This window comes from Chrysemys picta, chromosome 1, assembly GCF_011386835.1.
Source record: "Chrysemys picta bellii isolate R12L10 chromosome 1, ASM1138683v2, whole genome shotgun sequence".
Taxonomy (NCBI): Eukaryota; Metazoa; Chordata; order Testudines; family Emydidae; genus Chrysemys; species Chrysemys picta.
In genome coordinates, this window is record NC_088791.1 from 112,692,812 (window position 1) to 112,714,495 (window position 21,684).

Sequence of the window (21,684 nt, forward strand, 5' to 3'; positions counted from 1 at the left end):
GTGGTCTGCTTTCCCCTGGAGGAGTGAACCTTGTAGTAACTATATCTGGGATTCAATCCTGATCCCATTGACGTCAATGACCAAACTCTTGTTAAATTCAGTGGAACCAGAATTTCAACCCTGGGCTTTTTCCAGGTGTAACTGATAGAAGAGCAGGGACTGAGCACAGGGTTAGGAGTCAGGAAATCCTGAGTTCTAATCCTGTCTCTGCTAGTGTCCTGTAGCTTGACCTCAAGACAAGTTACTTAATCTCTCAGGGCCTGTTTCTCCACTGTCTTGCATCTTGTGCAGTCTTTTACATGAGTACCAAGTAGGTGTAAAGAGTTGCCTTGACTGGACCAGCACAAATGACTGTACAAATCTCAAGACAGTGGAGAATTTGTAATTTGGGGCTGCTAACACTTCCCTTCCTCACAGTGTTGTGATAACTGTTAATTAATTAATGTCTGTACAATGTTTTGAACATATAAAGTGATGCATAAGCAAAGACTATAATTCTTTAAATCATTTAAAATGGTATTGCAGTTGCTTTGGTCAGTGCCACAGGTGGAAAGCAGACACTGGATTATACACTCTTTAAGTAGCTTCCCTGAATATAGTGAAATCTTCCAACAGGCAGTAAAGAACCACTGTTCCTACAGTACTGAAACCCAGCAGAGCTTCCCATCCTGATTTCAATGGTGTCTTCTTTCTTTCAAGATTGCCATACAAAATACAAGCAGTAAAGGGCATCTTTACCACCTTTGTCATGGCAAGAACCCTCCCTTTCCCCAGTCAAATGTGTTCATAAGTATAAATTCTAAATTGAGGCCAGAGTTTATACTTCCTTCCCTTCTGAGTCCTGTCTGACTGATTGATTGGTAGGCAGTTCCTAATGTCGTGGATGTTTGGTGAATAAAGTCATGCGCTATATCATGCTGTCTTCAGCGCTCCTTTGACTGGAATTGCCATGGGTAGCCAGGGCTGGAAACTGCTAGGAAGTACACTATCTGGACTAATAGCAGGAACCAGAGGACCCATATAAGGTTGTGTATCCTTCACAATCCAACTGGACTTAGCCTCTGATTGTTCTTCTCTTGCTTTGAGCAGCCTGGTTAAAGCTAATCATTTTTAGAAACCGCAATGCTAGTCTCATCTAGTTGTGTTTTGAGATGGGTCTTGCCCATAAAATTCAAATCAGGGTCTGAACTTTCCCAAAAAGATGCTCCTTTTCTGTGGGACAGAGGGAATTCTAAGGCTCCAGAACTGTATTTATTGACAATGTAAAAAGAGAGAGGTCTGAACCTAAACTCCAGGTCTAAAAACTTCTGGACTTCCCAAAGTTCAGAGGTTTTTAGGCCTGGAGTTTTGTTCAAACCCATCTATATTTACACTCAATAAATACAGTTCCAAAGATGGAAAATTCCACCTGCCCCACAGAAAGGGAACATTTTTTTCACAGAATCTCGTTGTTATTCAATAAAATACACCTTCTGGGGCAGGGAATCCCTCATATAAGAAGTGGAATTTTAATGTTCCAAGAGTGGAAGGTGCTCCTGCTGACTGTTCTTCCTAGTACAGAAGCTTTAGTCACATTGTCCCATGGAATCTTTCCTTAGGATTTATGAGAAAGGAACAGAGGGAAGAGAGGGGAAATATACCTGCTTCATTTCTTGAACAAAATTACAGGGACCAAACTGGGGCTGAACTTGAGGGAAAGCAAGTAGAGAGGACATAGGATTGAGTTTCTGAATCTAGGGAGTGAACCAAATCAAAAGGGAATTCTGCCTACCGTTTCAGCCCTGGCCTAAATCATAAAATCCCCAAGTGATTCAGTTGTTGTTCTTGCTCAGAGGGAGGAGGTCTCAGCTGTCCACTCCAGATGGTATTGCCCAGGAAAATATCCCAAGAAACAGTCCCTTTTTATGTAATATTTTTATTCAGCCTAGTCCTGGAACCTTTATAAAATGCAGGCATCTTAGTCATAAGTGCCTTGCCATTAAAGATAAAGGGGAAGGCGTTTGGTTGCAAAGAGTTGTTTTTGCAAATATTCACTGTGTTGCTTTGCTATTTCTAAGTGAACTTTATGTTCTCTGTATGCTCTAATTCCAAGGAAGAATTACTATTGGCCCCAAATGAGCACCCTCTCCCCAGATGGCTGGACACTGGCTTGAAACTTTTCCTCATATATTCTCATGATAGTTATTTTACCCTCTCTCCCACTTCATTTTCTTTCCACTGGGACCCATCCTGTCCACTGGGGTTTTGAGGTAAAATGATTGCTGCATTAAAAATATTGCCCTTTCTTAATATATACACCTTGAGCATAACAAGTTGGACTTGGTCTGAGAGATGGTCCCTGAATAGCTGCTAATGGCAAAGTTTGCTTGTGTTTCCATGTGCCTCCCCGCAGATGACTGCATATGGAGCTTTCCTCCACAAGGGCTCCTTCTGCAGGAACTACTTCAACATCCTAGACTTGCTGGTGGTCAGTGTGTCTCTCATCTCCTTTGGGATCCAGTGAGTGAGCCATTCTTGACTGAGATAATCCACTGGTCTGTTGGGAGGGCGGGAGGGGGTGGGGGAGGGGAGGTACTAGATGGATTGTGTTGGCTTTTCTGTACAAGTTTTTATTTATTTTTTACACTCCCCTGAACAACAACAGTCTTCTTAAAGCCTCAGAATTGTTTTGCAGACTCGTTCAGGAAGTGGTTCATACTAGCAAGGCTCAATACGAATTGGGTCATGCTGTCTGTCGGTAATGACCTGGAGCGGGAGATATCGGAGATAGCAAATGAAAGAGAAGAGTGTAGTCCAGCAGTTAAGATAAGGAACTGGGAGTCATGAAACTCTCGGGCTCTCACAGTGTTACTTCAGGAGAGTCTTTATACCGCCCTGTGATTCAGTTACCTCTTCTGTAAAATGGGGTAATATAGATCTACTTCACAGAGGTGTTTTTCCTTAAGGAATGTTTGCAAGGCACTTTGAGAGCCTAGGGAGAAAGCTGCAATAAAATTACAAAATTGTTGTTGTTGTTATTACCCAAGCCCTCCTTTCATAAACCTTACCAAGCGTATGGAACCACTTGGTTCTGTTAGAACTGTCTGCCTCACACGGAAGATCTGAGGATAAAGCCAGGGTAATTCCTACCTAACAAGAACCCAGCTGATCCCAAAGCAACTTTACCTTGTTCCTATTATGCGAATAACAGCTTCCTTAGGGCCTGATCCAAAGCCCATTGAAGTCAGCAGAAACATTCCCTTTGACTTCAGTGGGTTTTCTATCAGCTGCTTAACAACTGTTCAATGCTCATTTTGGCCATTATCCCCAGCCCTTGAAGAACTTGTTCAGGCTCTTCATATGCTAGCAACAGGAGAATGTTCCCAAAAGCTGTAGGCGGGGGCCTGACACCTTACAACTGCAGGAGGGATTCTTCATCGGGGCTCACTCCTGCATGGTGCTGACTGAGCTCTCTGCCCTAGATGTAGCAAAGCATTCATCCACATGCTTAAAGTTAAGCATGTGAGTAGCCCCACTGAATTCAAGAGGACTATTCATCTGCTAAAAGTTCAGTACATGCTTAAGTGTTGTGCTGGATCAGAACCCAAATGCTCAGCACCTTGCCAAGTCGAGCCCAAGGTTGGATGAGGAACCTTTAAATTCATGAGACACCAAGAATTAACTGATGTGCTCCTTTCTTCTTTTAACACATCAGCGCTGTGCTTCTTTGTGCCCTTATCTTAAAATGTCTTGCGATGATTGCATCTTGGCACCGTTTGCCATTGCACATCTGTCGTGTATTTGGCAGCTTGTCCTGTTCGAGAGAGCCCTCCCTGTGTTCTGATCATTTTGTGAATACAATGGAGATGGCTAACGCTAGAGGGATGTACCCTGGGACTCTGATCAAGAGGCAGGGCTCACCTGGACATTTCAGTAGGGCAGCTTCCCATCCTATCTCAGGGCTTTCTGAAGTGCTTCCTAAAAGCTCCTTCCTTTCACAGAAAGTTCTGAAACATGGCTAAAATTACATTTTACAAAACTAGATGTATTCTGAGGAGAGTATCTACCATTCTTGATGTCTCTGAATTATATATTTATTCACATCAAGGACTGTGTTTGAATGAAATGATTTGTAAGGAACTTGCTTGTGTGTGTGTGTGTGTGTGTGTGCGCGCGCACATGACTGCCCTCTAGTATACTAAATCACACTATGTTAATCTGTGTCATAAACCCTATACTGCCAACAGCTAATGGAGATTCTCCTTTAGCCAAAATTGTAGTAGCCTATGCCTTTGAAGCAGAATGTACCGAGTTCTACCCCTGTTGCCACCTTGATGCTTTCAGTGGCATGGCATTCAGCAAAGGGATGACTCTGAAGTGTTGGGCGGCCTCGGATTTCTTACAGTATTTACAAATGGGAAAGAGTGGGTGAACTGTCCCCTCAGGTAGGTCACTTCCTATTGTCGCTGTAAAAGCTGAGGTACTGCTACTCTCTTCCAGGTCCAGTGCAATCAACGTAGTGAAGATCTTACGTGTCCTGCGAGTGCTCAGACCGCTGAGGGCCATCAACAGAGCCAAGGGACTAAAGGTTAGAGAAATCCTGATCCCCACAAGTGGTTCTCAAGACTAGAAATCCAGGTTACTTCAGTCAAGAAGTATCAGCCTTTTAACACCACTTGAGTAGTGTTTAAAGGGTTACTGACAAGGTTGGAGGGCCTAATGCACTAGCTTTGGGTTGGTTTGCAGATAGGTGGGCTGTGCTTCTTGCCTCCTCTCTATCAGCCAGGTCCCTTCACCTGACCAGGAAGGGTATTCATATAGATGAGGATCCTGCTGCTCTCTGAGCTGAGTTCTGGTCTTTTCTACACTTTTCTGCCTGCTCACAAGACTACAGCTCACAGTCCAGGGAGTTTTTTCTTCCTTTCCTGAGACACCACTTTATGGAGCTTGTAACCTGGGATTCTTATATTTTTGCTGAAGCCTTGGGCTTCTCCAATAGCGACAGCAGCTCAGGATGGTTCCTCCAGTTACTCTTGCCCCATCTTTCCTTTGCAGCACGTGGTCCAGTGCGTATTTGTAGCCATCAGAACCATCGGAAACATTGTGATTGTCACCACTTTGCTGCAGTTCATGTTTGCCTGCATTGGAGTTCAGTTGTTCAAGGTAAAACTATTGGGTCCATTCATTCATCCATCCCACTGAATCATCTTCTCTGGTGGCCGGGGGGAGAAACGTAACGTGGTGAAGTGTAGGGGAAAGGGGAAATGGAGCTTTGCATGGAGCAGAAACCATCCTCAGTACCGTCAGATAGGAGTCCTGGGTTAAGCAGTAATCCCCCAGGCTCCCATTAGCCAAGTTCCGAAGACACGAGACCAGGCATGTCGCAAAGGTGACTCATTAAACCTCAGGTCATGAGAACCAGAAGCAGCACTTTGCCACCCTCTCCCAGAAGTTTGTGGCATAACATCAATAGCAGTGGGGCTTTTCTCGGGGAATGTCCACATCCGTGTCTTGTACAACTGAAGGGACTCCAGATGAACGCTGAACGTTCCTTCTGTCCTCTCCCTTTGGTTTCTCCTTTTATACCCCACCCTCCTGACACCAGTTGTTACTCAGCTCTTCATGGAGGCACATAGTCAGTTAAGCAAAGAGAAAGTGCAGTCTCCTTGCTACACTGATCAACCATAATGAAGGGAGACTTCACTCCTCTTCTCTCATTCTCCCCTAGGGCAAACTGTATAGCTGCAGCGATAGCTCCAAGCAAACAGAAGCAGAATGCAGGTGAGTCTGGCCTTTCCCAGGCAGCTGCATTTCTCAGCTCCGCTCTAACTGGGTCTAAGTTGAGAACTGAAAATCTCTCTTGTTTTCCTTCTGCCGTCCAACAACAGGGGGCATTATATTTCGTACAAAGATGGAGAGGTCACCCAGCCAATCATCCAGTCCCGCAATTGGGAGAACAGCAAGTTCAACTTTGACAACGTCTTGACTGCCATGATGGCACTCTTCACTGTTTCAACCTTTGAGGGCTGGCCAGAGTGAGTGCACAGCTGATCTGGGGGACAAAAGGCTTGGTGATGGGGAGCAGTGCAACTTCCCCATTCATTTCTAAGGGAAAATCAAAATCTAACCATTAATCTTCCCTCGTCTAAATTTTCAGGCAGTGTTGCTTAACAGCTGCCACACCCCAGCCCAGAGGTGGCTGCGTTTCAGAGGTGGGTGAAGTGATTCCGATAATATCCCTTATCATCCACTCAGCAGAGTTATGAGGCTTAATTAGTGTTTGTAAAGTGTTTTGATAGCTTTAAAGGAAGGCGATAGAAAAGTGCAGAGGAGAAGTCGTAGCAGCATTAGTATTTCTGTATATGAAGATTGTAAACCCCTTGGTGCCAGGCCAATTGCCCCTTTCAGCTCTCAGCAAATACTGATGAGTAGTAGAAGCAATATTAATATTTTGATTACTACTGATTAATATTAACATTATTATTCTTTCAACCAAGTGAAAGCAATTGTTCCCATTTTGACTGTTCCAGCTAGATGCCCAGTACTAAATGCTTGGTATTGTAGAATACTATGTGTATAATAGCTCCCTGCCATGCCATACTTTATCTGTGCTGTGAACTGCACGTGAGGCACATTATCAATAGTTACGGAGAATGGTGAGTTTTCTCACGGGTCCACCCCACCAGTGCCAGGCTGGTGTGAAATGCGACAGCACAGGCCTGTCCATGCTGGTGAGACATGAGATGTCTCACAGTGCCGACCTGTTTGTGCCACTGGGGCCTGGCATCTCTCTCAGTACCATTCCATCAGGGTGACTCAGGCATGAGCTGTCTCATGGCCCTACCCTGTCCTAGCCAGGCTCAAGAGCTTTCTTTCGTTGGTGCCAGCATGACGTCAAATAGTTTAAAGTGCCAAGATCATGCTTCCTTTCAGAACGCCTGTGAACAGCATCAAACTAGGACCAAGTTCCCAACAAATTGGACTGTTCCTTCTTTATCTGCACTATGTTAAATGAAGGGGCACATCTTCTATTTTAATCTTTTAAAAAAGTAAACTACAGATAGCCCTGAACCCACAGCAGAGTTGAACAGATAAATTAAGATCTAGATCTGAACTTCCACAAAAGTTTGGGAGTCAGATCAGGAGGTTTAGTGTGTGTCTTGTCCCTGTATAAAACTAAATCCTTTTTCAATATTAATAAAATTAGAAGAAAATAGCTAAAACTTAGACTCCCACCATCTTACTTACATAGCCCAGTGGGGTGTTGAGAGACAATTATGTTGGAAATTTTCTAAGTGTCTGCATTGGGTTTCTCTTCACCTTTAGGCTGCTGTACAAATCCATAGATTCTCACATGGAGGACGTGGGACCCATCTATAACCACAGGGTGGAGATCTCCATTTTCTTCATTATCTATATCATCATCATTGCTTTCTTCATGATGAACATCTTCGTTGGTTTCGTCATTGTCACGTTTCAGGAACAAGGAGAGCAGGAATACAAGAACTGTGAGCTGGACAAGAACCAGGTAACTTATGGCTGCATAGTGCAACCAAAGGCATGAAATACTAGCCAAAGGAAATGCACAAGGGCTAAAATAGCCAGAGTGGAACACAGAGGGCTATCAAACGGATAAAGCACTATGCTGTCTCTATTTGTCATCATTCAAGAACCAGGTAAAATAATTTCTTCTTAAAGGCCCATAGATAGAGCCAAATTCTGCTGTAACACCCGTGCAACCACACTGACTTCATTGAGGTTGCATGAGTGTAATTGAGGGCAGAATTTGGCCCACAGGAAGTACAGATGGAGGTTCCAGTAAGTAGAATGTATTTATTTAGATTGTGATCTAAAAGAAATTACATACCAAAAAAATTGTCATGGAAATATATTATTTTTTTATACATGAGGCAACCCACCTACCTTATTTTTTTAATCTCTCCTTTCTCTTTAATAGCGCCAATGTGTTGAGTATGCCCTGAAGGCCCGCCCCCTGCGGAGGTACATCCCTAAGAACCAGTACCAATACAAAGTGTGGTATGTGGTGAACTCCACCTATTTTGAGTACCTGATGTTTGTTCTCATCCTGCTGAACACCATCTGCCTGGCTATGCAGGTAAGTCAGAGATCAGAAAGCACCATAGGTGTGTGGGTGGGCAGCCCTTCAGCTGGGAGTAGGGTGACCAGATGTCCCGATTTTATAGGGACAGTCCCGATTTTTGGGTCTTTTTCTTATATGGGCTCCTATTACCCCCCACCCCCGTCCCGATTTTTCATTTTTGCTGTCTGGTCACCCTAGCTGGGAGGATGTGGGAGTCTGGCAGGGCTTTAAGTTGCTCCCCAGCCTATAACTCCCCTGGGGTGAGAAGGAAAAGACCTGACTCTCTTGTTTGTTAAAGACATTGGGCCAAATTCATTCCTGGTGAAACACCACTGAAACCATGAATCTGGCTCTCCTCTTCTTTCCAAGAGGGCACCAATAACTTAATTCTGTTTATCCTCAATTTAAAAAAAAATAGCAAAGTCACAGTCCAATTAAATGGTAATCCAAAGAACAAATGAACTCACAAGCCACAGACAGAATCCTCTGAAAAGTAGAGGTGGGCCTGAACCAACACCGCAGATATAAATACCCCTATAACTCGAGGGTGGGCCAACACCCAGATCTGAACTTTGCATCTCACCCTTTTCCCAGTTGGAAAGAGAGGACAAATATCTGGGGAAGAAAAGAAAGAGGGGGGTGGGAATGGAAGGGAAAAAATCACTAGCATCATCTTTAGTCTGTGGTCTGTTCTTGCATTGCTGAATGAAGACTAGGACATTTGAGTTCACCATGAGAACACACCAAATACCACATTGATGGCCACATATTCAAAGGGGCTTCATCCCAGTCTTCTACATCATGGGTGCAGTTTCAGGTTTTGCACCTATGCTATTTCACAACAAAGTTATTGCCCAGTGTGTCAACTCCACATTGTGTGCAAAATTGCATTTGCTCATGCAGGTCAGGTAATTAGGTCCTTATATTTGCAGAGGTTGCATTTGAAAACTCAGCCAGGGGGTTCAAATTCTATCCTTGAATGTGTATTTATGGCAATGAGAGTCAGGCACATACAATTAAGGGCAGAATTTGTCTCAAAGGATGAAGTGTTGTAGCAGAACTGCAGCCTATTAGGACTACTTCCTTTCCTTCCTGGAGACTTGCTGTGTTCAAAAGCAAAGCTTCTGGAAGCAATACCAGACAAGGAAACTAATTAGTGATATAGTGAGAGGTATAGTACTGTCATGGATCAGAAACTAACTAAGAGACAGAAAACAAAGATCAGGAATAAATGGTCAAGTGTCAGTGGCTATGTCTACACTTATAGTTGTATATAGAGTACATACATTACACACCTCCCTAGCTTGGGTAGAAATAGCAGTGTAGACAGTGAGGCACTGCTTAGGTGAGTAGAATAAAGACATGCCAGAACCTTAGGATATATACCCTACCCAGCTCTCGACAACCCCAAGCAGTGCCTCCCACATCTATGTTCCTATTTTTAGCATTGTTGGCAGAGCCTTTCCCTGCTGCCTACGCACAACTACTTGTAGCCTTCATTGCCACGTGTAGCTACACACCATAGTGTGGATGCTGACTAGTTTTCATAGAATCATAGAATTGCAGGGCTGGAAGGGACCTTGAAAGGTCATCAAGTCCAGCCCCCTGCACTGAGGCAGGACCAAGTAAATCTAGACCATCCCCCTAACAGATGTGTGTCCAACCTGTTCTTCAAAATCTCCAATGATGGAGATTCCACAATCCTGCTTGGAAGCCTAATCCAGAACTTAACTACCCTTACAGTGAGAAAGTTTTTCCTCATATCTAACCTAAATCTCCCTTGCTGCAGATTAAGCCCATTACTGCTTGTCCTACTTTCAGTGGACACAGAGAACAACTGATCACAGTCCTTTTTATAACAGCCCTTAACAATTTGAAGATTGTTATCAGGACCTCCCTCAGTCTTCTTTTCTCAAGACTAAACATGCCCAGTTTTTTCACCTTTCCTCCTAGGTCAGATTTTCTAAGCCTTCTATCATTTTTGTTGCTCTCTCCAGTTTGTCCACATCTTTTCTAAAGTGTGGTGCCCAGAAGTGGACACAGTACTCAGGTGAGGCCTCACCAGTGTCAAGTAGAATGGGATAATTACCTCCCATGTCTTTCCTACGTGTATTGACTCCCGTTAATACATCCCAGAATGATATTAACCTTTTCTGCAACTGCATCATATTGTTGATTCTCGTTCAATTTATAATCCACTATAACCCCCATATTGTTTTCAGAAATACTACGGCCTACCCAGTTATTCCCCATTTTATAGTTGTGCATTTGCTTTTTCCTTCCTAAGTGAAGTACTTTGCACTTGTCTTTATTGAATTTCATCTTGTTGATTTCAGATCAAGTCTCCAAATTCTCAAGGTCATTTTGAATTCTAATCCCATCCTCCAAAGCCCTTGCAACCCTTTCCATCTTGGTGTCATCTGCAGACTTTATAAACATACTCTCCACTCCATTATCCAAGTTATTAATGAAAATATTGACTAGTAGCGGACCCAGGACTGACCCCTGTGGAACCCCACTAGATACACCCTCCCAATTTCACAGCAAACTATTGATAACTACTCTTTGAGTACTATTTTTCAACCAGTTTTGCACCCACCCTATAGCAATTTCATCTAGACCAGGGATCGGCAACCTACAGCACGCGTGCCAAAGGTGACACGTGAGCTGATTTTTGATGGCATGCGGCGGCAGGCTGAGTGTCTCAGCCTGCCGCCGCTCTGGACTTTCCACTGCCGGCTCCTGCCAGCCGGGGTCCTGCTGCCGGCCTGGGTGAAGGAACCCCAGGCTGGCAGTAGGCTGAGACCCCGACTGGCAGGAGCCAGCGGCCGAAACCCCAGAGTGGGGGCGGGCTGAGACACTCAGCCCGCCGCTGCTCTGGGGTTCCCGCTGCTGTCCCCTTGCCAGCCAGGGTCCCACCGCTGGTCCCACTAACCTTGCTTCCAGTTGGAGTTCCAGCGCAGGCCCCCTGCCAGACAAGGTCCAGGCCTCCGGCCTTGCTCAGCCCTACCAGCCGCCAGCTCCACTCACCTCAGCTGCCAATCTGGGATTCCAGACCCTGACCTCCTGCCAGCCGGTTAACAACTGATCACTCAGAAGCCTGTGTGCAGCTTAAAGTATCCAAATACGTGCCAGACATTGGAAAACTCAGCAAGGAAAAGCAAGGGCAAGGATCACACTCAACTGATAAGATCTGCATTTTAATTTAATTTTAAATAAAGCTTCTGAAACATTTTAAAAACCTTGTTTACTTTACATATAACAGTAGTTTGGTTATATAATATATAGACTTATAGAGAGACCTTCTAAAAAACATTAAAATGTATTACTGGCACGCAAAGCCTTAAACTAGAGTGTATAAATGAAGACTCGGCACACCACTTCTGAAAGGTTGCCGGCCCCTGATCTAGACCCTAGTTTGCCTATGAGAATGTCATGTGGGACAGTGACAAAAGCCTTACTAAAATGTTCACTGTAGTGTGCAGCTACACATGCTGCCTCCAGTGTAGACAAGACCAATCTGATACCCCCAGGTTCCATACAAGGACGATCGTTGCTTAATATATTTATCAACTACATACACACAAAATCAACATTAAAAGAACACTATTAAGGTTGCAAAGTCAAGCACTCTGTATTAGGAAGTGGCAGAATTAAGGTTGTCTGTTCAACCTTAATTGGGCCCCCTCTGTGCGTATGCATTATGATTAAAGCTGTTTTAGTCACGGGTATTTTTAATAAAAGTCATGGACAGGTCACAGGCAGTAAACAAAAATTCACAGCCTGTGACCTGTCTATGACTTTTACTAAATACCCCTAGCTAAAACTTGGGCAGGGGGATGGGCATGCTCGGGGTGGGAGGCAGTCCAGGGGCGCAGCGGGTGCTGGGTGAGGTGGCCTGGGACCCTGCTGGTGCTGGCGGGGGCTGGCAGGGGCTCCCTACCTGGCTCCGTGTTACCCTGCAGCTCTGAGGAGGGGCCAGGGGGCTCCATGCGCTGCTCCCTGCACAAGCCCTGACTGCGTAACTCCCATTGGCCAGGAACCGCAGCCAATGGGAGCTGCAGGGGTGGGGCCTGTGGTGGCGGGGTCTGTGGGGGCGGGCAGTGCACAGAGCCCCCTGGCCTTTCCTCCACCTAGGAGCTTCAGGACCATGCCAGGGGGAGCTGGGGAGCCCCTCACCACAAGTAAGCGCCCCCCGCATTTCCCTGCCCCTAGCCCTGAGCCCCCTCCCACACACCCAAACTGCTGCTGCTGGCCACTGCAGAAGTCACGGAGGTCACAGAAAATCATGGAATCCGTGACAAACTCGCAGCCTTAATTATGATACAGTCTTTAATTACATGATCACATGTGATTTTTTTCCACAGGCTCCCAGGCTCCAAGTGCTAGTCTCCCTCCCCAGTCGCCTCATGAAATCTCAGTCTCCACACCCGCTCCCCAGTTGTCTTCCCCTGTCTCCCTCTCCCTAGAGCCTAGCTCCTTATCCCAGTCCTTTTGCCTAGCCAGTCCAAGTTCCTCCCCTGCACCACAGCTCCTTGTTAGAGCTCTCTCCCTGCTGCACTGTTCCCACCACCCATACTTGTTCCTAGTCCCATTCTCTTTATCCAGCCAGTCCCAGTTTCTCTCCTCGCCTCCAGTCCCAGGCTCACCAGAATCCTTGTCCCAATTTATTCCTTTTTCTCCCCTCTGATCTGGCTTCTCTGTGCATTCGAATCAGACAGTTTCCTCCTCCATGCTGCCTGGGTGCTAGCAGGGGGATCACTGAGTGCACAGAACAGACAGACTCCCTCCTCTCAGCACAGTCCCCACCCCAACCCAGAGGGGCTGGGAGCAGCAGTCACACAGGGGTTATGTCTACACAGCAACTAGACTCCCGTGGCTGGCCCATGCCAGCCAACTCGGGCTCACAGGGCTCGGGCTGTGAGGCTGTTGTATTGCTGTCAGGGTCGGCTCCAGCTTTTTTGCCGCCCCAAGCAGTGAAGCGGAAAAAAAACAAACAAAAAAGATAAAGCCGCGATCGGCGGCACTTGGGCGGCAGCTCAACTGCGCTGCTACATTCTTTGGCGGCAATTCGGCGGTGGGTCCTTCGCTCCGAGAGGGACTGAGGGACCCGGCGCCAAATTGCTGCCAAAGACCCGGACATGCCGCCCCTTTCCATTGGCCGCCCCAAGCACTTGCTTCCTTCGCCGGTGTGTGGAGCCAGCCCTGATTGCTGTGTAGACTTCCAAGCTCGGGTTGGAGCCTGGGCTCTAGGACACTGTGGGATGAGAGGGTCCCAGAGCTCAGGCTCCAGTCCAAGCCCAGAAGTCTGTGGGATGAGAGGGTCCCAGAGCAATGGAAGAGCCCCACAGCCATGGGTTTTTCTTTGCTGTGTAGACATAACCAGAGTCCAGCTTCACTCCCCCGCCCTCCCCAGCCCTGAGTTGGAGCATGCTTAGTTGCTCTGTTTGGATGGTGCATGAACAGTCTGGTCAGCACTAGATGACGAAGAGATGGAGCATCTTTAAGACCAACAGAAGTTTTGGGAGCATAAGCTTTCGTGGGTAAGAACCTCACTTCTTCAGATGCAAGTAGTGGAAAGTGAGGTTCTTACCCACGAAAGCTTATGCTCCCAATACTTCTGTTAGTCTTAAAGGTGCCACAGGACCCTCTGTTGCTTTTTACAGATTCAGACTAACACGGCTACCCCTCTGATACTTAACTAAGGATGAAATCTTTGACATTCTAGCTGCTAAAAGTCAAAGAAGTCTCTACTGAGCATGTGCAAACTGCAATTTTTCAAAGGCTTATAACTTGGCCAAATTTGGGCAGATTTTCACAGACACACCAAAAGGCACATCTTTGATAAAAGCCAAACACAGACACACCCCTCCCCCCCGCAAAAAAAATTGCAAGTCCCTTCCCCAGAGCATGGAAAGATACTAGAGCTTTTCAAAGAAAAGATCACCAGAATTTTTTTAAATGGGTAGAACAGCTTATTTTTCTGTAGCCTTGGTCTCAGACGAGCTGAACTGTTTTGGGCTAAAAAAATTCCAAATAATTCAGCCTGAGCCAGATGCCCAGCATGGAAAGTTTCAGCCCAAATGGTTAAAGTTCAGCCCAGTCTTATAAGCAACTAAAAACAGTCTTATAATGGGACGTGTCAGGCAACCTTAGCAATGGGCAGTGCTACTAGCCCCACCTATAATGATCTGATCAAGAGGATGAACAGTGAGATGGAAAATTTTGCAGTAGACACATTATGTGGGTTATTGAAGACTAGAGAAGATTGGGAGTAACTTCATAGGATCCTAATAAAGCTAAGTGAATGGGCAACATGATTTCAGATATAATTCATAGTTGACAAATGCAAGGTAATGCACATTGGAAAGAATAATTTGAACTACTCATGTAGATTGTTGGATTCTGAATTAACTGTAATTACTCAGGAGCAAGACTTGGCATCGTTGTGGACAGTTTAATGAAACCTCTGTGAAGTATGCAGCAGCAATCAAAAAAGTAAACAAGATGTTAGGAAAAACTGGGATAGGAAATAATATTGCAAATGTAATTATGCCCTTACATAAATCAATAATGCATCCTCCACTGGAATACTGTGTTCAGTTCTGCTAACCCCCATCTCAAAAAAGAAGATATCCAGAGGCAGATGACAGAAATTATTAGGTGGGTGGAAATACTTGCATGTGAGGACAGATTGTTGAGATTGAGACTGATTGCTATAGAGAGGGGACATGCTAGAGGGATGCACAATAATGAATGGTCACGAGAAGGTAAACGGGGTGCTCCTATTTACACTTCCTCATAATACAAGAACAAGGGCACATTTAATGAAACTGAAATGCAACAAATTTAAAACTGATCAAAGGAAATACTCTTTTTAGCCAACATATCATTTACCTGTGGAATTCACAAGGTGTCATTGGAACAAAGAGGTAAGTAAGGTTAAAAAATGATTGGCTCCATAAGTACATTAGATAGGAATTAAAAAATTAGGACTATAAACCCTCATGCTTCATAGCATAAGCCAACCATTAACATGTGGAGCCCCAATTTAGTAAAGCATATGAACATATCCTTAAATCCATCCCTAGTCAGCAAAGCATTTAAGTACATGCGTGTTTTGTTGAACTGGGACCAGAGTTAAGAGGAACCTTCCTGTTTGAGCAGGTTCTTTCATAATGGCCTATTACGCCATTTCTGTCAAGTTCCTGTGAAGCGTCTGATATTAGCAATTGTCAGGAACAGACTACTAGACCATATGGACTGCTGGGTTAGTCTAGTATGACAATTCCTGTGTTACAATCACGAACTAATCCTAAAGAGATCCACATCCAGTCTTGCTCAACCATGAAGGAAAGTTATTGCTGTGAATGAATTTAAGGAGAGGGGAGTCATAAACTTGAAAAAATATGAGCAGTCCTCTTTAAGTGAGGGATGCAACCGTGTATATTCAAACAGCCCATTCTTCATAATGCTTCTGGGACGCTTGTTTTTCAGCACTATGGTCAGAGCTGTCCCTTCAAACAAGCCATGAATATCCTCAACATGCTCTTCACGGGTCTCTTCACCGTCGAGATGATTCTGAAACTAATCGCCTTCAAACCCAAGGTAGGTGTTGTAGATTGGGAATTTCTCTTCCTGTGTGGTGGGAGTGAGGAGAAAATATGTAATAACCCTACCCCACCCCCACAGTCACCACCCAGTAGCTGAACTGGGCAGTTACTCTCTGGATTGGAGTCTCACCCTGTGTTTGGAAGAGCTTTTCTCAGGAAGAGAGTAGACACATTTAAAAAGAGCAGTGCCTTTTAGGAGAGGAAGATCCTGCTCCTTCATTATTATGAAGATATGGTAGTTACTCTACAGTTAAGGCTACAGCATGATTTCCATATTGAATGCTGGTCTAACGCTCTCTCTAACTTTCCCAAAACAAATTTTATAGCCTGAAACATCTCCTGATTAGTCCCCAGGCCACAAGTGATTTTAAAGAAAAGTTAAGTTAATCAAACATGATTCATTTTGAGTTATGGTACTTGGAAATTTTTCTTTGGGTTTTGGAAAAAATATTCTAATTGATCTACTCACAGGTCAGTTATCAGTCTGCTCATAGTTCAAAATGGCTGGCAAATTGGCCTATACACTAGTGCTTTGTGAGGATTACAGCACAGGGCTGGTTTGGATAATGTTAGTTTTGAATTTAATCATTTATTGTCAATGTTGGAAACCCCATCAGTTCCTGTCTCCAGAGATTATTATGTTCACAGGAGCTATACATTCCACTAACATAATTATACCAGAAGGAAAGTTGTAATTTACAAGCTCTTCCAGCTAACCCAACACAGCCCTTAAATTAACTGAGGCCTTCATCTTTTTAGCGTAGCTTCAGCTACATTTCATGAGGTCTCAATATGGCATTAACAAAGGTGACAGTCTCCACCATGTCCAACAACCAAGCTTGTCTATTCTATTGAAAGTTAAAGCACCACCCTTCACCAGCCTGTCATCCTTCTTCCCCTCAGCAGTGCAGTAACTTTCTGCTCACACTCCACTCAAACCAATATCTCTCTCCAGCATCATCTCTAAGTTGGTTCTTCTCCCTCCCACCCCAGCACCTCTATCCCCTCTCCCATCTTTTTCTATAAGGCCTTTTAAAAGGTAGAGGATCGAGGAAAGTCACAGTCTCTGCCCTCAGCCAGCCCAGAATCTCTCTCCCTTCTCCCATCATTCTCTTATAGGTACCACTCATGAAGGTCACAAGTTTCATGGGTTATGTTCAAAATCTTGGTACTTTTGTGAGGTCTCAAATGTAGTGCTTGTGAAAATTACAAGCATCACCAGCTGTACCAGCAGAGCTTGTAACTTCCAATAGGCACCAGGCTTACAAGTTTGTGACTTTGCCACATATGCTACCGTAGAAATTCTTCTAAGTCCAACACTTTGTAAAAACCTTATATGCATATTATATGTGTAGGAACATACCTCATGCATTTAGTAGCATTCTTCTGCTTAGATTCTGCTTCGTTACACTCTTCAAGCTTTGCTATGGGCTCTGATCACCGTGAGTTTAAAAATAACTGAGAAGATTTCTAAACTAAAAACTTCTCTGTGACCTAATTAAAGATGAGACTATATGGCATATCTTTTTAACACTCTTTAACATGGACTAGAACAACTGGGTTTTAATAAAGAGTCTTGAAAGCCAGGACATTCTCAGTTAAGGTCCCAGCATCAGCCATAACTCTGCCCCTTACTCATGCTGAAAGAACAGCCAGCTACAGGAATACACCATATTAAAGATAGAAACTAAAAATGCCTGAACACCAAAAATAGCCCCAAAACTTAATTTAATTTTAGAGGCCGTCAAACTGGACGATCACAGTGGTTCCTTCTGGCCTTGAAATCTATGAACCAATATCTTCAGAGGGGAAAAAACAGTAAAACAGGGCATTTGCCCCCAAAAAATCACAGGGGGAGAATGAACCTATGGAAATTGCTAATACAGCGAAAAGCTTGCTTTAAGCAGCATATTAATGCTGATTTATATTCTATACCAGTGCAGTGATTCTGTAAATCTTAGAGCATCAGATGTGTTCTGCAACATAACTCCCAGTTGCCCTCCTTTTTATCACAAAGGTGTGACCTGCAAGCCTGTAGAAGTGCCATCATGCACTGCTCCTTCTTGATTCAAACTGCCTGCCAAAGAAGGACGCCACCTACTTCTAGAAGGCCTCTTGGATCAAGGTGGACCACTGCGTGATGGGATCTGTAGTCACTATCTCTATGGGCCACGTGGTACAGCTATAACGTGCTGCTCTATTTTATCTATGTACATTGGGCACAGACTTCCAGCTCTGAGAAAGATGGTGGTGCAGCCCTCACTTAGGCAGGGGCTGGGCACCGACTACCATGAATGGTATAAAAAATGGCCTGCAAATGGGTGGTTATCCCTAAGGGGTTATCTGAACAATCTGAGAGATGAAGAGCTTTAAGATACAGTCACCCTCCTCTCCCACTGAAAACATCCAAAGTTCCCCAGCAGAAGCTAAAGAGGGGATTTTAAATGCATTACGTTTTCCCAAGTATGAATGACTAGCTTAAATACTTACGGGGTCTCTGTTGTAGATGGAATTGGCTGCCATTTCCAGAGCAGTAAAGCCCAAACCAGCTTTGATTAAGCTGTTTTGATGTTATGCCTAAAGCCCAGTCTTTTCAGGCTGAGGAGTTTCTGAAAGTGATAGAGCAGTTACTCCTTTATGACTGACTGCAGAGGAGTAGGAGACATAGATGGGGACTTGAAGGTATCATGCTCTCAGCTGAGCAACAACAGGAAAGGCTTTTAGGAGAGGACAATATGGGAGAAATGAGTGTGAGAGAAGCAGCAGCAGGCCTGTCACAGAACTAAAGCTAGGGCGTTTGCTCTAGGGAGCACTCCGCTTTCTACAGCTGCTGGTATTTCTGACCCCAGCAAGAGGCACCATATAGGTAACGTAACTATTGCTGGATATTGGGACGTTGTCAGATACCTATGCCTCTGACAGCCACTCCCTAAAGGATAGTTGGAATTGGAAAGGAATGGTCCCAACATCTCCCAGTAGTTATAGCTCATCGCAGTATCTCCCAGGAGGGGTCCCAGCAGGAACTGTTGAAGAAGCAGTTACTATGTGGAGCACACAGCTGCTCATTCCTTTTCACAAAAGAATAACTGAAGAGAATGAGATAGGTGCTGTGGCCACCAGGGAGCGCATAATCACTGTGGTCCCAGCTTCTCCCTGCAGGAGTCACTGTAGGGAGTGCACAGAAGTGGTGGCCATGTAGAAGTATAGAGCTAATGCATTCCCAGTCTCTCCCTGCATGAGTACCATAGGCAATGGGGTAGTAGTGCTGGCTGAGGGGAGTTTACAGATACTCCTATCACAGCTGTTTTTCGCTGGCATTTCTGTGAGTAATAATGAAAGACATATGGCTCCTTCTGATTCTGGTATGTATTTTTCACCATGTCCGCAGACCTCTAGCATTATTTATCTCTTGGCCCCTGTTTTTTTGAGGCAATGTGCCCTGCTTATTCAGCTCTCTTGATAGCATAATGAAAAGGAAAAAACCCAAGGAGGAATCAGTTCCATAAGCACTAATTGTGAGCACAGACTCACCCTGGCATAGGGAATTTACTTGTATAATCCTGTGCTGGAGCTACTTCTTGCATTAGAGTAAGGATTCGGTAATCAAAAGGCTATTCTCTGGGATGGGGAACTACATTTAGTCCAGGATCTGGGTCCTCCTCTTAGTACTATTCCATGCTCTGTAAACAGTATTTGAAGTTGGTAGAAAAACAAGAGGTTTCATAACTAAACACAGCCCTGGCACTGGGAATGCTTGGCTTTTGCAGCGAATCTGTACTTCGCCCTTCTGTAGCAGTGCTATCTCTTTAGTTAGCCTCTGTGGGGGCAGAGCAGTCTCTGTCATTTATGCCCAGCTGTGGGGGTAGTGCAGTCTTTCAGCTGACACCACTTAGTAGGAGCAATACTGTCTCAAGCCCATGTCTTTAGGCGTGCAATGTTTTTCTGGAGGAGAGGCACAGATCTCTCAGGTTTTATCAGTGTAAGGCAAACAGCCCATCAGCATCTAACCTACTCCAGGCATAAAGAGAGAATGAGAAGTAAAGGATTTGCTAATAGAGAGATTTGGGATGATTAGGGCTGCTGATAAGAACACATCCACTGTGTTCCTTGCATCTCCGTGCAGAGTATTAACCTGCTGCTCTGAAGTATGACTCCCAAATGGACCTTGAGTGTTTGTCTTGGCCGAGTCCCATAAACTGATTCAAGATTAGTTACTCTGAACAGGCAGGCAGTTTAAAGAGATGTTCTTGAGGCTTGGGGAACAGAGGGGTTCTGGTGTTTGTGTTTCTAATTTATAAAAAGCTTCAGCACTCTGGTGAGCTTTTTGTGATGGTGCTTCTAGGGTTTTCTCTTTAGAACTCAGAGTCCAGTCTGAAATTTTTACACACATTTGTGCCCCCTGCCCACAACACACCCATAATCTGCCTAGGCAGACATGGCATTAAACACAAGGGAACAATTTAACTGCTAGTGCAGTCAGGGACATAAACTAGTTCTATAGCCCTTTACATCATTAGATCTCAAAGTGCTTTACAAAGGAGATCAGTATCGTGGTCCACATTTTACAGATGGGGCAACTGAGGCCCAGAGAGGCAAAGTGACTGGCTCAAGGTCATCCAACAGAGCAAGGAATTGAACGTGGGTCTCCTGAATCCTAGACCAGTGCTCCCTCCACTAGGCCACATTGTCTTCTGTGAAGAGGCTAGTAGTAATTTCAGTGGACTTTTTCCCACTTATGCCACCAATGACTTTAGCCATGATCAGTAGCCCAATAGGTGTCTTTAACTAGAGAAATGAGATGGGCTTGAGTCAGATCCCCAAATGCAAACACCCCCAAGTTTTGTGGGAGTTCAGATTCAGGTAGAAACTCAAAGATAGATCATTGGCTCTATAATGGGCAAAACTGAAGGCCTGAATGCGAACATGCACATATACATGAACTTTGGGAAAATGGGACTCTGGAAACAAACTTTCCAGCTTAACCTGTCTCTAATCTACAGTAGAATTGTATGAATAAAAGGCCTGATAAAGAACCAAACAAATCTGCCACTCATTAGAAATGTTGTCCCTTGGAGAAGTAAAACTCCATACATCCATATGTTCCCCTACGCTCATGTCCTAAGCCACAGTCATGTTGTGCATCAGCTGCACGTCACCCTCATTGATGAAGCTCCTACTCGTTTCATAACCTTATGCCAGAAGATGCCATCACCGCTAAACATTGGGACTGGTGGACTGTTTGTTGTTTTGCTGCTTCAACATTAAGACTGGCCTCTCTAGAACAGGAGTACTCTCCTTTTCAGAGAGGAAGGTTCATTTACTGGAGCTGTCTTCTCTCCCTGTTTCATGAAAAGAACACATTTTATAACTCATGCAGGTAGAGAAAAAGGATGAAGAGTAAAATTAATCTCTGCTTTAACTCTGTTGGATTCATTAGCACTTCAGGGAATGAATATAGGGATGAATTTTCCCCAGTGAATCCTGTAACTGTCCAGAGCCATTAGGAAATGGTTTCTTTAATTGCTGAACCTTTCATACGTGCTTGTCTTCTCGGAAAATGTTCATTATACCCTCCCAGAACCATTTGTTGAGTCAGAAATAGGATCCTAGAAAACTGAATTTCTACTACCACTCTCTTCCTGGCACTAATTCATATGGTACTTCAATGGAACTACTCACATGAATAAAACTAGGCATATGTTTAAGTACCTTGCTTAATCTGGGCCCATGTGAAGAAGGGGAATACTGGGGATTTATCTCAAGGAATCATAGATATTAGAGATGTAAAAGATCACAGAGTCCATTTCCCTTGCTGTCCAACGTAGCAGCCAAAACTTCTTTCTCCTTGATGGTTACAGGTAGGTGACTCTCATGTCCCCCATAAATCCTCATATAGCCACGCAAGGCATATTTAAATCTTCTAATTTTTTCTTTATAAGATCATTATGTCAGCCCCATTGCTGCAGTTCTCTGAGTTCCCTCCCTTTATTG

General features: G+C 44.5%; 1 protein-coding gene across 35 annotated transcripts in view; it reads left to right on the top strand.

The window, feature by feature from the left end:
• The window catches only part of CACNA1C (calcium voltage-gated channel subunit alpha1 C), a 723,794-nt gene that overhangs the window by 607,331 nt on the left and 94,779 nt on the right, over nucleotides 1–21,684 (top strand). For all 35 annotated transcript variants that reach the window (XM_065582612.1, XM_065582596.1, XM_065582633.1 and 32 more), the window contains 8 exons: nucleotides 2,393–2,499; nucleotides 4,480–4,567; nucleotides 5,035–5,142; nucleotides 5,708–5,760; nucleotides 5,868–6,014; nucleotides 7,306–7,507; nucleotides 7,937–8,095; nucleotides 15,578–15,688. In XM_065582612.1, coding sequence (XP_065438684.1) covers nucleotides 2,393–2,499; nucleotides 4,480–4,567; nucleotides 5,035–5,142; nucleotides 5,708–5,760; nucleotides 5,868–6,014; nucleotides 7,306–7,507; nucleotides 7,937–8,095; nucleotides 15,578–15,688 — 975 coding nt within the window. The remainder of the gene's footprint in view (nucleotides 1–2,392; nucleotides 2,500–4,479; nucleotides 4,568–5,034; nucleotides 5,143–5,707; nucleotides 5,761–5,867; nucleotides 6,015–7,305; nucleotides 7,508–7,936; nucleotides 8,096–15,577; nucleotides 15,689–21,684) is intronic.